General features: G+C 52.2%; 4 protein-coding genes across 4 annotated transcripts; 1 reads left to right on the plus strand and 3 right to left on the minus strand.

The window, feature by feature from the left end:
* Positions 1-216: 216 nt before the first annotated feature.
* Positions 217-3,125, minus strand: BD324DRAFT_578849 (Alpha/Beta hydrolase protein; the record flags this gene model as incomplete). Its single annotated transcript, XM_022013343.1, has 10 exons — positions 217-345; positions 405-1,194; positions 1,239-1,477; positions 1,531-1,609; positions 1,665-1,775; positions 1,824-2,089; positions 2,142-2,225; positions 2,286-2,543; positions 2,591-2,772; positions 2,825-3,125. The coding sequence occupies 10 exons, from the start codon at positions 3,123-3,125 to the stop codon at positions 217-219; spliced, it is 2,439 nt and encodes an 812-aa protein (XP_021871889.1).
* Positions 3,126-3,314: 189 nt separating this feature from the next.
* Positions 3,315-5,657, plus strand: BD324DRAFT_407046 (hypothetical protein). The gene is made up of 6 exons (XM_022012701.1): positions 3,315-3,997; positions 4,048-4,374; positions 4,424-4,746; positions 4,789-4,870; positions 4,910-5,404; positions 5,448-5,657. The coding sequence occupies exons 1-6, from the start codon at positions 3,437-3,439 to the stop codon at positions 5,529-5,531; spliced, it is 1,872 nt and encodes a 623-aa protein (XP_021871890.1). The 5' UTR covers positions 3,315-3,436; the 3' UTR covers positions 5,532-5,657.
* BD324DRAFT_623743 (TRAPP trafficking subunit Trs65-domain-containing protein) lies at positions 5,580-8,271 on the minus strand. The gene is made up of 7 exons (XM_022015619.1): positions 8,064-8,271; positions 7,913-8,019; positions 7,517-7,862; positions 7,283-7,468; positions 5,970-7,232; positions 5,707-5,905; positions 5,580-5,657 (listed from the first exon to the last, which is right to left on the minus strand). The coding sequence occupies exons 1-7, from the start codon at positions 8,233-8,235 to the stop codon at positions 5,621-5,623; spliced, it is 2,310 nt and encodes a 769-aa protein (XP_021871891.1). The 5' UTR covers positions 8,236-8,271; the 3' UTR covers positions 5,580-5,620.
* Positions 8,272-8,364: 93 nt separating this feature from the next.
* On the minus strand, positions 8,365-13,665 carry BD324DRAFT_600333 (putative rRNA processing-related protein). The gene is made up of 16 exons (XM_022013916.1): positions 13,360-13,665; positions 13,182-13,313; positions 12,603-13,131; positions 12,259-12,551; positions 11,978-12,205; positions 11,743-11,937; positions 11,352-11,704; positions 10,439-11,303; positions 10,331-10,392; positions 10,156-10,285; positions 10,050-10,118; positions 9,103-9,999; positions 8,903-9,056; positions 8,685-8,850; positions 8,583-8,633; positions 8,365-8,531 (listed from the first exon to the last, which is right to left on the minus strand). Exons 1-16 carry the CDS (start codon positions 13,621-13,623, stop codon positions 8,396-8,398), a joined length of 4,524 nt encoding a protein of 1,507 aa, XP_021871892.1. The 5' UTR covers positions 13,624-13,665; the 3' UTR covers positions 8,365-8,395.
* Between the last annotated feature and the right edge of the window lie 16 nt (positions 13,666-13,681).

Below are 13,681 nucleotides of genomic sequence, written 5' to 3' on the forward strand. Positions count from 1 at the left end.
AGAACGGGTGTAGATGACCTGCCATTCGCTACAGTCGCTTCAAATCACTGCGCAAGATTCAAGCGAACCCACACACCTAGCCACACGTCCTCATTGTTTCTCAATTGGAGTCACCCCGGATCTGGTTATGTGTGTATCTTGCATTCTATACGGCTAGTAACACTCGAGAATTATAGAATACACGCCACGAACTGTGTATTTTCTGGCTTCTAGAGGTCAGTGTTGTGACCCTGTCGTTTCTATAGGATGAGCAAGTGGTTGAGCTAGGCCCTCAGCGTGCAATTCTTCCGCCACAGTCTGTCGAATCTCCTCCATATTCTCTCCACCAGCGTGCTCCTCGTCCGCCTGCATGAAGACGTCAGCTAGATTCGCGCGTTGTACTTGCCGAGAGAAACATAGCTCACCTTGGAAGATATCCTGGTCCACATGCCAATCGCCTTGTTCTCCTTCGTTCCGAATTCATCTACTGATCTGCCTGCTCTCCTTGCCAACGTCCCATCTGACCATCGAACGAGCGCGCATAAAGGTGGATTCTCATCCTGCAAATCTCCTGTTAAGAACCCATTTTGCAAGCCCGCCGCGTTGTCCTCTTCCTTGATCTTTCTCCAACGTGCCAATTGAGACGAGTACTTTTCATCCCATTCGCGCCGTTTAGCCAACCATCTCTGAACGGCTCCGTCGGCATGAATTTGACCAATCTGTTCTCTCAAATCTGGGTGCAGAGCAGGGATCGCTTCGACAGCTTCGAACGGCCGGATATTGCCGTGGGTCGATACGCGTTCCGCAACGATATTATTGCCTTGGCCGAAGAGGGGCTCCGTGCCTCTGACGGTGACTACTCCAGTTGGAGTACTCTGGTCATCCGTGTCTCCCGCAGCACTGTCCGACTCTGATGTGTCAGATGTAGAGGCCTCTGATTCAAGGTCAGCCGCCTCAATCTCGTCCGCATTGGCGAGCCTAGCCGATGTAGGGGTGATGAGTGGTCTTGTCATGTCCAGAACGGAGGGGACTCGGCTAGGCGGGGCTGTTGACGATGGCGTCTGAGAGGTCGAGGATTCTATGGACGCTCGCGGCAAGCCCTCTTCATGCGTCTTTCCCGGTGCGGCGTCGTGCTTGAGCTTAGAATGCGATCTCTCATGCCGCAAGTGTCGCTCGACAGCCTTTGCCGCAGCTTTGTATGCCCAGATGTTGAAGCTGAGAACTGTCAGCGACAGTAAGTCCCGGCAAGTAGCCCTCACTTCGCACAAGCCCTGTACATATACTTCGAGCTTCGCGTCCAGCTCAAGGTGGTGACAACGTGACAGCATCCTTCGTAGATCTGCAAATGTACCTTGGTCGGAGGATATTTGCTGACTTGGGCAGCTTGATCAGGGTACTGGGTCAGTAGTCTTGATGACGGTTGATATGTGGTAGGAGCAGACGCCTTGTAAGCGAGATACGTGATCTCGTCTCGCAGCAGCTCTCCGCCGCCTCCGACCTAGGAAGCAATCAATCTGAGCGGTCCATTCATACAGATTCTTGTCGACTCACGATGAGCAGGGGACAAAGGCCTCCCAACGAACCAGCATTCACCGGGGAGACGAGAGGATGTGTGAGAAGATTGTTCGGGCTGACAAGAGGATATTGAGTGAGCGATTGGCGATGAAAATAAACCAGTAGCTCACCAATACATCTGAATTTGGTCGTCCAGGTTTATCTCTTCACCATCGGCACTTGTGACCTTGACGCCACCCCCAGGAAGGGGCGGCCAAGCAACTCCAGGCCTGTAATGGAAACTGCGACACGTCATGAGCCAGGTCTCAGCTCGTAGGAGGATAGCTCACCCATACGAGGGAATATAGTCTCCTTCATCAGCTCCGTTGATACTTGGCATACTGTGTGTCAAGTCAACCCATGGGCTGACGAGACTGGCACCGGCTGGCATCGGTAGACCCATCTCCCGAATGACGATCAAGAGCGAAATGACCAGCCCAGCGCCGGCCGAGTCCCCCATGAAAATTATGGAAGAGGGCAGGATCGGGCCATGAGTGCCAGGCGGAGGGTCGAGCAAGTATAGGTACGAGGCTAGAGCGTCCATAAGTCCGCATGGCTGAATAGTCAAGTCAGTTCTTTTCGGCAATGTGAAGCAAAGGATATCTGACGAATGGATATTGAGGGGCGAGCCGGTAAGAGGGCGCAAAAGCTCTGGCACCTGCTTTTCTAGCATGTCGTTGGATCTGATATCTCTGTAAGAGGAGATCGTTTCAGCTAGCTGGCTGGACAACCGTACCATGATCCCATCTCACATGTGTGTCCAAGGACGAAAAGAAAAACGCTCCACCGTGAATGTAGAGGATGACCCTATCGCCCAGCACTTCACCACCCGCATTATCCCTGACACTCCCTAGCGTCGCAGACCGCCTCGGCATGTGATAGTGGTGGTCGTGACTTTTAGTCCCCGGACTTGGCGGGACACTGGACCCAGCAGAATGTACACCACCAGACTGCGAAGCGGGACTAGATGTCCCTTGCTTTGCATGCCGTAAGAGATAATCTTTTTGCATCTGTGAGTTGTGCCCTCAGCATAGCGCTCCACCATGACCTGCCTCACCTCTATCCATTCGCCTTCTAGCTCTCGACCACGTATCCTCCACCATCGCGAGCCTCCGACGATCTTCAAACCCCCGCCAGATCTTCCATCGGTCCCATAGCTTGATAGATGTTCTGCTAAGATGTCTCCCGCTTTGATAAGAGTGGCTTCTGGGATAGTGACTACTTTGCGTCGAACCCAGTCTACGAGTGCACGCACCTCAGTAATCCGAGACCCCTACACTGAATCACTCACGAGGGACCGGGACAGGCATAGCCGTGAAGCTTTGGACCTCGTCGACGCCATGACGACTTGCGAATTCCAAGAACCTCCTGACGACTTTGAGACCCTCTTCATAGCTCAGTTGGTTTTCTGGTCCTCCACCTGGTCCACCAGCCGCTATGGACTTTTTGGAATCCTTTTTCCGTCTTCGACGAGCGAAGATATGCGAGAAGAATGTGGAGATGACCGTTGGTGTCGTGGCGGCAGCGACAGACAGAGTCCCGAAGCCCTTGGCCAAGTCTTTAGAGGATAGCTGAGCTTTTGGAGAGCTCATCGTGGATGGTTGAAGTGTGTCTGTAAGTATCAGCTTGGTTGGACGCATTCGTCGATCACTTTTGATCATGTGACGTCAATCAGAAAGCGGAGGTGACCGCTCTTTGATAAGCTCGATCTGAACATGCCACGTCATTATGAACCTTGTGACACGGCGCCGCGTTTCAAAAATCCCATGAGCTCGAATTGAATTCCGCACTCGACTCGACCCGTTATCAACTGTACATCCAACGACGAGCTCAGTATAGAGCGCCCTTGTCATCACAGGCATTTACTACACGAGAATAATATCCACGCCTCCTATCACGCAGCATGGCTGAGTCTAGCCAACCGACGATCGTTGAGCAAGCTCAAGCGGCTGCCACCAAACTGGCAGGCGCAGTGAGCGATAAGCTCAACATTGGCGGAACAACTGGTGCAACTTCCGGTGCGTACCAGGCCACTTGTCCATATGCTTCTGACAGTGAACCTGACAACATGAAAGGCTCCTCCACAGTGTACATCGACGAAAAGACTGGGTCAGACAGCACTGGCAACGGATCTGAATCTGCGCCCTTTGCGACGGCCTTGGCAGCCTATCAATCTCTGTCCCCGAGTCCAGAACACGACACCAACCCAGGTGGTCTAGCTACTCTCATGGTCCGCAAGACCGATGCGGACGGGCCATCTGAATGGGTTGAGATGAGCGCCAGTGCCAAGAAGAAGCTCGTCAAGGGTATCGAAGGATGGCGAAAGAAGGAATTGAAAGCTGCTCAGGAGGGAGAAAAGCTGGCTCTTGCGAGAAAAGAGCAGGAGGAGAGAGACGCAAAGAGGAGAGAAGAAGCTGCAGGTGTGGTTCTTGTAGATGACGAGAGCAAAGGCAAGGCTACCAGGGTGAGTGACACCGAGGTAGACTCATTGCTGCTTGCTGATCCTTTCGTCAGGTCAAAGTCTACCAGGTTGCGGATATGGTCGGACAGCGTGTTCGAATCCAAGCTTGGGTTCACCGATACAGACCTCAATCTAAGCATTACTTCTTGGTCTTGCGTGACGGAACTGCATTTGTGCAAACTATCCTGACAGGGGATTGTATCCGCACCTTGGACGCTATTGATCTTACGGTCGAGTCCACCGTCGAAGTTGTGGGCATTGTTGAAAAGGTCAAAGAAGGGCAATCAGCTCCTGGGGGTGTCGAGGTGGTTGTAGATTGGTGGAAAATTCTTGGCAAAGCCCCTGGTGGTATCGACGCGTTTGAAGGCAGACTTACTGCGGTGAGAAACCCCTTCGCTATCTATGATAGAGACTGAACAAATCCCTCAGAAAACCGAACCATCCATCCGTGCCGACTTGCGACACCTTGAGCTCCGAGGTCAGACTGCCGCTTCCGTCATGCTATTCCGAGCGAAGATGCTTCGAGCATTCCGAGAGGGTTTCGAGAAGCGTCGAATCATTGAAGTCACTCCTCCTTGCATGGTTCAAACATCCGTTGAAGGAGGATCGACCTTATTCGAATTCGACTACTACGGATCCAAGGCCTACCTCACTCAAAGCTCTCAACTGTATCTAGAGACCGCCTTGCCTGCGCTTGGAGATGTCTATTGCATTCAGGAGTCTTTCCGTGCTGAGAAGAGTTTGACCAGGAGGTGAGATCATCACTGAGGTGGAACCCGTTGACTCGTCCGCAGACACTTGTCGGAATACACGCACTTGGAGGCGGAACTGGTCTTCATCGAGTTCAAGGATCTCCTTGACCACCTCGAATCCTTGGTCAGTTCCAGCAGTTTAGCATCCGCTGACCATTCACAGATCTGCGAAGTCGTCGACACCCTGCTTGCCGATCCCATCGCCTCGGAGATCATCAAAACTCTCCACCCCGAATTCCAGGCCCCCGCTCGACCTTTCCTGCGACTCGACTACCGCGATGCCATCAAATACCTCAACGAGCACAACATTCTCAAGGAGGACGGCTCGCACCATGTCGTCGGAGACGATATCGCTGAGGCTGCGGAACGCAAAATGACAGATCAGATCGGGAAACCCATCATGTTGATGCACTTCCCTAAAGCTCTCAAGAGTTTCTATATGAAGGCTTTACCTTCCGCTCCGGAATTTACGGAAAGTGTCGACGTACTTGTCCCGGGTGTTGGAGAGGTCGTTGGAGGAAGTATGAGAATCGCAGATCTGGACGAGTTGATTGCTGGATACAAGCGAGAAGGAATCCCGATGGAGCCCTACTATTGGTTCACGGACCAGAGAAAATACGGTACGACTGAACACGGTGGCTACGGACTGGGTGTAGAGGTGAGTGATGATTTTGAGTGAGATCTGGCTGACCGATTTCTAGCGTTTGCTCGCCTGGCTGTTGAAGCGATATACTGTTAGAGAATGCTCATTGTATCCTAGATACATGGGACGAGCGACTCCATAGAGCGGAGCGTGATTCGACCGGCCCGGATACATATCTATTTTAGTCATCAAGCGCATGCATCTTGACTGCTAATCGCGCCTCATAGAAACTCAAGCTGCCCGCCCAACAACAACATCGATAACGGGACTGTGAGAATCATATCAGGCTTTGCTCAGTCTGACACAAGGCCACTCACCTCATGACAAAATCTAGATCTTCATTGATTCCTGTAACTCGCATCTTTTCTAGCTTATGTACACCCTCCCTGAGGGCCATGAAGCGGACACGAGCAGACATGCTCGCGCCAGGAAAGAGGGGTCCACAACGAACATCATTCTCCAACGGGATCAACGCGGGCGAAGAAGACAAGTGTTGCAGTAGGATTTGACGCAGGACTGTCAATTGTCAGCGCCGCCTCGTCTTGCGGTACGCCAATTTGAAGCCTGTCAAGGCACTCACTTGGGTCGTCGACGCCCCAGCTGGGCTCTTCATGCCCACGGACTCTTCGCTTTTCCCACACCTCGCGAACGCGATTACCGAGATCTCGTCCAGGCATACTCAACCTGAACCTTCTGACATCGTCGGTTCGGTTGTGTACGAATATTTCCAGACTGAAAGGCTCGAGAGGTACCACTTTGCCGTGCGTTTCAGGAGCCAAGACCTTGACGGAAACCATCAAACCTTGATGCTCTCTCGGAGCCGAGGCAACAGACGCTACCCTCGAAGCGGGATGGGAGGTCACAGCCATCGAAGGCACTCGAGGCAATGGTTGACGGGTGGGTGGAGCACGATTCGACGCGAGTGTAGCTAGAGAATACCTCTTGTCTCCTACAAGTGCATTAGGTGGCGAGGCGATAGTTTTGGAATTGCGATTTCTCGATTCGACATCAGGAATACTCGGGACAGGGAGTGATCCCGCGGAGGTCGATGCGTAAAAGGGAGTGAGATCAAGGGTACAGTTCCACCGAGATTGAAAGGACTTGGTGGGGTAAATCGTACCGGAGAACGGTCGACCAGTGACTATGATCGCTACAGGTCGCTGTTCATCCCCTTTACCGAGGTCCCTTGCCAATGCCTCCTCTATATCTTGTCCGCTTCGATCTTCTGGCGCCGATGAGATGGACACGCTGTACAGAAGATTGTATTGCTCCACCGGATCTAATTTGAGCGGGAAAACGGATCCAGATGATGTTTGTGGAGACGCCGGGTCAATTTGCTCGGGTTGACAGACCAGCTCCGCGGTGGCTTTGCCTCCTTTGCCGCCAACCTCCACAGATACTGTCTCAATATCGAAAGAGAAATCCAAAGACGATTCTGGAGGGTTCTCGACCTCTACACAGAGGGCCACGCGGCGCTCTCCCTCGCCCTCGTGCGTGTCTTCGTGAGCGGCATCGGCGTGCGTCACGGGAGCCAGAAGTTGTGGGAGGAACAATGTCCGCATACGAACGCGAAGACCAGACGAGAGAGTCAGAACCCGTCGGAAGGACTTGCGGAGGACAGACGAAATAATAGGTGTGGAAGTTGGTTTGATCGAGATGGATAGCCCGCGTTGGCGGTTCAGGCCGGATGTAGGTGGTGTGATTTTGGAAGTGGAAGGAGCTGCATTTGTTGATCCATTCGATGGGATAGAAATCGAGGTATGCGGTTGATGAGATATATCGATTGGGAGTGATAGGTCTTGCTGTATACTATGTGCTAAGCGAGAACTAGGTACGATGCCACCTTGAGATCCGTTAGCAAGTGGATCCAGGCGTGAACAAGACCATACTTACCGTCCGTCAGACCACCAAGCAAATCGATGTCTTGCATTCCAGCTAAGATGTCTGCATCATCTCCGTGATGCTCGATCTCGGCTGGCCCTTCATCCAAATCGTTCGGCGAACGTTGAGGTGTGTCGCGCAAAGTCACGGAAACAGTGACACTCAGTAAAGGATCCTGGATTTGAGTCCTAACATAGGCTTAGGGAGTCTAAGTATGTGCGCAAGCTGTCAAGGATATTTACCCACCGACAGGTACCTCGCCCTTCCATGTTGCTTCCCAGACCTTATCTCTTCTAGCGACCTTTCTCATAACGCTCCCCGACATTTCAACCGGGCCCTCCCAGACAGTCGCGCCTTCGCTCGTCGCATACTGCCCTTCGCCTTCCTTCATCACAGGGAATGGGTTAGGAGTGTATGGTAGGTGACCCGAGGTGCTGGCGATAGGCGTAGTAGCCCCAGAGACCGTATCATCGCCAGCCCCCGGTGCGAGCATTGAGGTTCCTGGCACTGAGGATGGAGGGGCATTTTGTTGCTCCCGTAAAGAGGTCGGTTTGGCGGGCAACGGCGGAATAAAGGAAGAGTTGAGATTCAACTGCTAGAGGTCAGCTATATGTAGGCAGACGAATGCAAGACTAGGCTGACCTGAAGACAAGATAGGAAACGAAGCAGCTCTGGCGGTGGAGATGTCGAGCTGGATGGGAGATGATGAGAAAGGACAGTCAAAGTCACAAAATACAGAAGCTTCTCATCTGTACAGTCATCAGCAGATCATACATTGGAAACCGCGACGTACCTAGGAAAGCGACTTTGCGAGCTGTAGTCTTGGAAAGATCATTTGGCCATTCACTGTCTGGTTCGTCTCCCTCTGCTGGCAGCTCTGAGGCGTCAGGTATGTAAAGGCTGATAGAGCACGCATTGAACAGAGTCTCATGCGAGATCGAATGCGAGCCTTTTGCTGAGGACATCTATGTATGCCGCTGCGATGTAAAGCCTGACAGGCCCAATGTCATAAAACGCTCGAAGCATTCCGATTGACGCGCAAAAGATTTCAGGAGCCCCGCTCGTTTCGCACATTCGTAGGATGAAGGGAATGGCAGATGTAAGAATGCATACAATATGGAAGATCTATTCCTCGGCCTCAGCCGCAGCGTCGACCTGTACATTCGCAGAAACCCAAGCTCTGGCTTTCTCTTTGGCTGCGTCTTGTCCAGCTTCATCGCCAATACGGTTCTCCACTGCCAACCACTTTTTGAACAAGAATCTGCCACACGTCAGCCAACGTGAGATGGCGACCATGTCAGAATCGACTCACTTGGCCTTCTTACTCGTAAGCTTTTGGTCCAAAGCACGTTCGAATAGTCCCCTGTGCTCCGCATCAGAATCGATCCGAGGGTTGCGCTTTCCACAGACTTACCGAACGCCCTGAATGTCACCCGTCGTAGCCAATTGATCGATATATACAGACCAAAGGTCTAGTCTACGCTTGTATCGCTCCACCAATTCTTCGAAGAGCGTCTTGCCACGTTCAGCATCACCGTGTTTGAATTCCATGATGGCAAATTTTTCGATGATCTCGACGTCTGAGAAAGGCATGCTGTCAGCATCTTGTCAACGAAACAGTTGCCGACCCACGCTTCGACTTGTCCAGGCTCTTCATGCTTCTCGGCAGGAGCCCTCTGGCGTGCTCGAGCCTAGACTTGCGGAAGAACCACTCCGCGAAGCGGACCCATACATCAGTCTGTTGAGAAAACTTCTTCACAGTCTTGTTGTAGATCTCTTCGGTTGCCTGAATTGTATGAGCATGAACCTCTCGTTTCGTTCCGATTGCTCACCTCGTCTTTCCCAGCTTCGTTCAAGGCCTCGGCGTACCTCAGACACACTGTCTTCTTGTCATTATATTCCGCCGCCTCTTTGAACACTTTGTCCGCGCTTTCGGTCGTCCCAAAGCCGATCTCAATATTGATCAAAGCCATCCACACATTGAGCTTTTCATCTTCTTCCCTGAATCCTATACGTTGCAAGGCCTGCCGTCCAATTTTACGAGCCTTGTCTACCTCGTGGAGCTGTAGAAGGAACGACATGTATTGTATCCAGAGAAAAGATGAGTTGGGCGAAGCCAGCAAGGCTCGCTCGAACTCATTGGCAGATTCTGGTCGAGCATCGGTGGCCGTTCCAGTCAGATCATAGGAAGCTTTGCCTTTGCCTTTCGATTTGATACTCTGGATCGGTTCTTCGTCATTTTCAGATTCAGAATCCGAGGATTCGGCACCTTCGTTGTCGGAGGCGTCAGACCAGTCGAAACCGCCCCTCACAGTAAGCCCGTTACCGGCCTTGCCGGAGTCGTTAGAAGCCCTGGACACCTGTTTTGAGTCTGCTCCCTCCTGGTTCCCCACTCCGTGGTCAACAAGGTCTTCAGCTTCTTCTTCGTCTGCGTCGTCGATGTGGTCCTCATCTGCCTCCAGCATATCCTCATTGCTGTCCTCGTCGTCGTCGACGAGACCTTCCAAGTCCAGCTCCTCAGAGTCCTCGCTATCTTCTCCGAGCTCAACACCGTCCTCGTCGTCAAGCCCGTCGCCATCGAAATCCTCCGCCTCGAATCGGCTAGGCTTGATTGAAAAATTGATGCGGCGCTTCTCGGTGTCCATGCCAACGATAACGGCTTTAACTCGATCTCCCTCTCGGAAGCCATTAAGAGCCTTGGTGACATCTTGCTTATTCTTGTCCGAGAGCTGAGGGTAATTAGCACATTGGCATCTCGAGGAACGAGTCTCAGACTCACCTCTGACCGGTGACATAATCCACTGACATCACTGTCGTGGATCTGCAGGAATAGACCGTAGGTTTCGACCTAACTTGTCAGCTCCGCTCTCTGGAGATATGCTCACCTTTTTAACACTGGCCTCCACCTTTTGACCCTCGACAAAGTCTGAGAAGCTAAGCTTGGCAGACGCCTTTGCCGGCTTGGCCGCTCTCTTTTTAAGCGACATCTCAACGAGCTTCTTCTTCTCATCGAGCCTGAAATGTTCTCAGTACTGATTCTCCATACGATGCAGGACTCACGAGGTGATCGTGCCGGAAACAAGTTGATTCGGCTCGAACCTGGACTGCCAGTCTTTGACGTACTGCACAACTGTCAGCGAGTCCATGTAGTGTTGAGGCGTGGCTCACCTCGTCGAAGAGCTCCTTGATCATCACACGAGCTACCACCTCCCGACCGAGGCAGACAAAAAGACCATGACTGGAGATATTCTTGACCAGACCTCGGATCTTGTCGCCAACCTTTAGATCGCCGAGAGATTCAACCTCTTTGTCCACGATTTTGGCGCTGTTGCCTGTGCCGAGTCGTGACGGTCGGGTGCTGAGCTCGATAGTCCTGTTTGACTTGTTGACTTTGAGCACGTAGGCAGAAACATCCTTGTCAAGCTCCAGGACTTGATGCACCTTCTCGCCGGATACCATTGAAAAGTCGTCCACAGCATCACAAGGATGTATCCTTCCCCGCAAGTGCGATGTGAGCTGCACCATGGCCCCCTGATGGGTGTAGGAGATGATTTGACCCGAAACAATTTGCCCAGGACTGAAAGCGTCGATCTCCCGAGCTGGTTTGGAGACTCCGCTGGAGCTTGTACCAGCTTTTGAGGCGGCCATACTGGGTTTGCGATACGCGACGATGACCAGTCCACTGGTAGCGTTCTTCGAAACGACAACTAGATCGTCCAAGAGATCACCAGCCTTTAGAGATGTGCGTATCTGCTCGATTGTGACGGCACGATGATTGGACAAGCTGCTGAGAGAGAGAAGTGCGCTGGCTTGAGAGGGCTGGAGCTTAAGGACCACTTGTTCCGGGTGGATTTGAGCCACGACACCACTAACGGTGTCGCCGATGTCAAACGTCTGGTCTGATAGCGATGATGCTTGAGCTTGACGGACAGAAGCTATGGTACGTCCAGATGCCAAGTCCACCTCTGTGACTTTGACGATGACGGGCTTGCCGACAAAGAAGATTTCTGACAAGTCTGTGACGAATGATTGGCTAGCGAGATATGAGCTTTACAGACTTGGATGTCTGCACGAATCTCACCTGGCCTCGGATTGAGGTACAAAGGCTCGTGCACCGCCGAACAAGTCGACAATACAGCCCTTGTCCATGATTCTCGATACCACTGCATTGACTATATTCCCAGGATTCACGTCTGTCCGGCCCGTTGGGATTTTGAGGTCCGATTCCACAAACGTTTTCTTCAATGTCAGGACCACTCTATTCCTCTCGGGCTCAAGCGCGAAGACCCGAGCTTTCACTGTCGAACCGACCTTGAATCGCTTTTCGGGATGCTTCAACCGGATATCAGCATAGTGTAAAGGCCAAACAACTCCGTCGACAGAGCCATGAATATTTAAAAAGATACCCTTGTCGGTCAGGCGACGGATTGTACCCTAGATGCGTGAGTAGGAGTCGAGCGTTGGTGACTCACCTTCAAGATCTGACCGACAGCTAGCTCGCCAACCTGCATAAACACTTGATCCAAGACTTTACGCTCGAAGCTCAGAAGCAAGACGCCATCGAGTGGAGAATGACCGATCACTCTAGCACGATGCTTTGAGCCAATCTTAAACTCTCCGGCGGAGCCAGTGAGAAGCGGCACTCGATCATCGGAGGCATGACTGATCTGGAAGACTTTCAGCGGCATTCCTGTGTGAGGCACCCACGTGTACGAAGCCTTCTAGACCATCACTAGTCTCGCAAATTATACCCCACTCTGGGATGACTCGTCGGATGGTGACATTGTCGAGGACCCTTCCGATCTCAATGGCATTTTCTTGCGCTATCCCTTCCGCTGTCTGCGGGCTGCTGAACGTGAGAACATGCGGTAGGACTGACAGACTGAAATGACGAGGTGTGGAAGTGATCTGATCGTAGATGACTCTGGCGCGTATCTAGAGAAAGGGAGATCAGTCTTAGGGCTCGCACTCCTGGCGATAAAGTTTACCTTTTTACCGATCTTGAATCGCTCGTCAATGTCTTCTCCCTTGAGGCCCAAATGGGTCATATCGATAGTGCCGTCGAAGAAACCACAGACTTTAACGTTAAGTCCAGTGGGGATTACAGCAGTGACGAGAACAGAGGTCAAGTGCCCGGGGAGGATTGAGCCGACATCAGAGACCTCGTGCAGTAGAGATTTCGTCAAGTCGGCCGGATCTGTGCCCAACTGCACTACACGAGCGCCTTTCGGTGCCTCTAAGACGGTGCAGTTGACTATTTGGCCAGGAATGAGGGCCGTTCCTGAGCGATATCAGTTATATGTACACAGTCATCCGCGATGAACAAACTGACCTTCACCGACCGCTCCAGCCTTCCGGATCCACCCTTCTTTCTGGCCACCGGGTCCATCCGGGTTGAGGCCCAAACCGACTCGCCAGCCCTTGTCCTCTTCACTCAGAATCTCTCCCGTGATCTGATAGCCCTGCCTCAGATCCTCCACCGCGATGTCAAGATTGACCTTTTCGGGTACCAAAGTGAGCTCCGTCTTTGCTGCTAATCGAGTGGTCTCGGACATAGGGTATTGAGAGATGAAAGATTGACTGGCTGTAGGGTAGGTGTTGAGCACTTTAGCAGGGAAGTATTGGCCAGGTGTGAAGAGCTGGCCTAGATCGGGCGGAGACGACGATGAGGTCGAGGATGAAGATTCCGCTTCGTCCTCATCTTCGTCGGACCCCTCCTCCGCGGCAAGGAGTGAAGTCAGTGTCGAGCTGACCTCTGTTATTGGAACGTGTGCCAGAAGGTTGTTCGGCAGTGATAGAATGAGATGCAAGGGAAGGACAGTGTGGATTCGAGTGAGTACTCTCGTGCCGGGTAAAAGTCGCTGTAATGGGATTTCAGCGATGTGAGATTGAGATAGACTTTCATGCCCACCTTGTAACTCAGTTCTTCTACCCTGATCGTATCCTTCTCTTTTTCTCTCCTCTTTGCATCTTCTGCCTCGGTTCTTGACCGTTTCGCTCGTCTATCATCTCCTCCCTTCCGTCTCTTGCCATTATTTACGGCCTACATGACGAGTCAGTGACGCTGCTCATGGAGCTGTATGACTCACCTGAGCAGCCTCGGCATCAGCCTCTCTTTTTCCTTCATCTCTAGCCTGCTTCAGCTCCAATGCTGTCAAGCTGGAACCACCTCCACGAGGGAAATCGACCTCTTCCTCCTTCAAAGCAGACAAGAAAGCAGGGGCTGGGTTAGGAGCATGTGTGGGCTTGCGCTCGTCTCGAATGCCAGTGCCAACAGCTTGAGACTTGTCAGATCTGCCAGACTTCTTGAAATCCTTCCCAGACTTCTTGCTCTTCTCAACCGTCACTGCCATCGCTGTGGAAACGACTGTCAATGTTACAAGTTGTACAAGACTGGTCAAAAGTGGACGA

Source organism: Kockovaella imperatae (genome assembly GCF_002102565.1).
Source record: "Kockovaella imperatae strain NRRL Y-17943 chromosome Unknown BD324scaffold_5, whole genome shotgun sequence".
Lineage (NCBI taxonomy): Eukaryota > Fungi > Basidiomycota > Tremellomycetes > Tremellales > Cuniculitremaceae > Kockovaella > Kockovaella imperatae.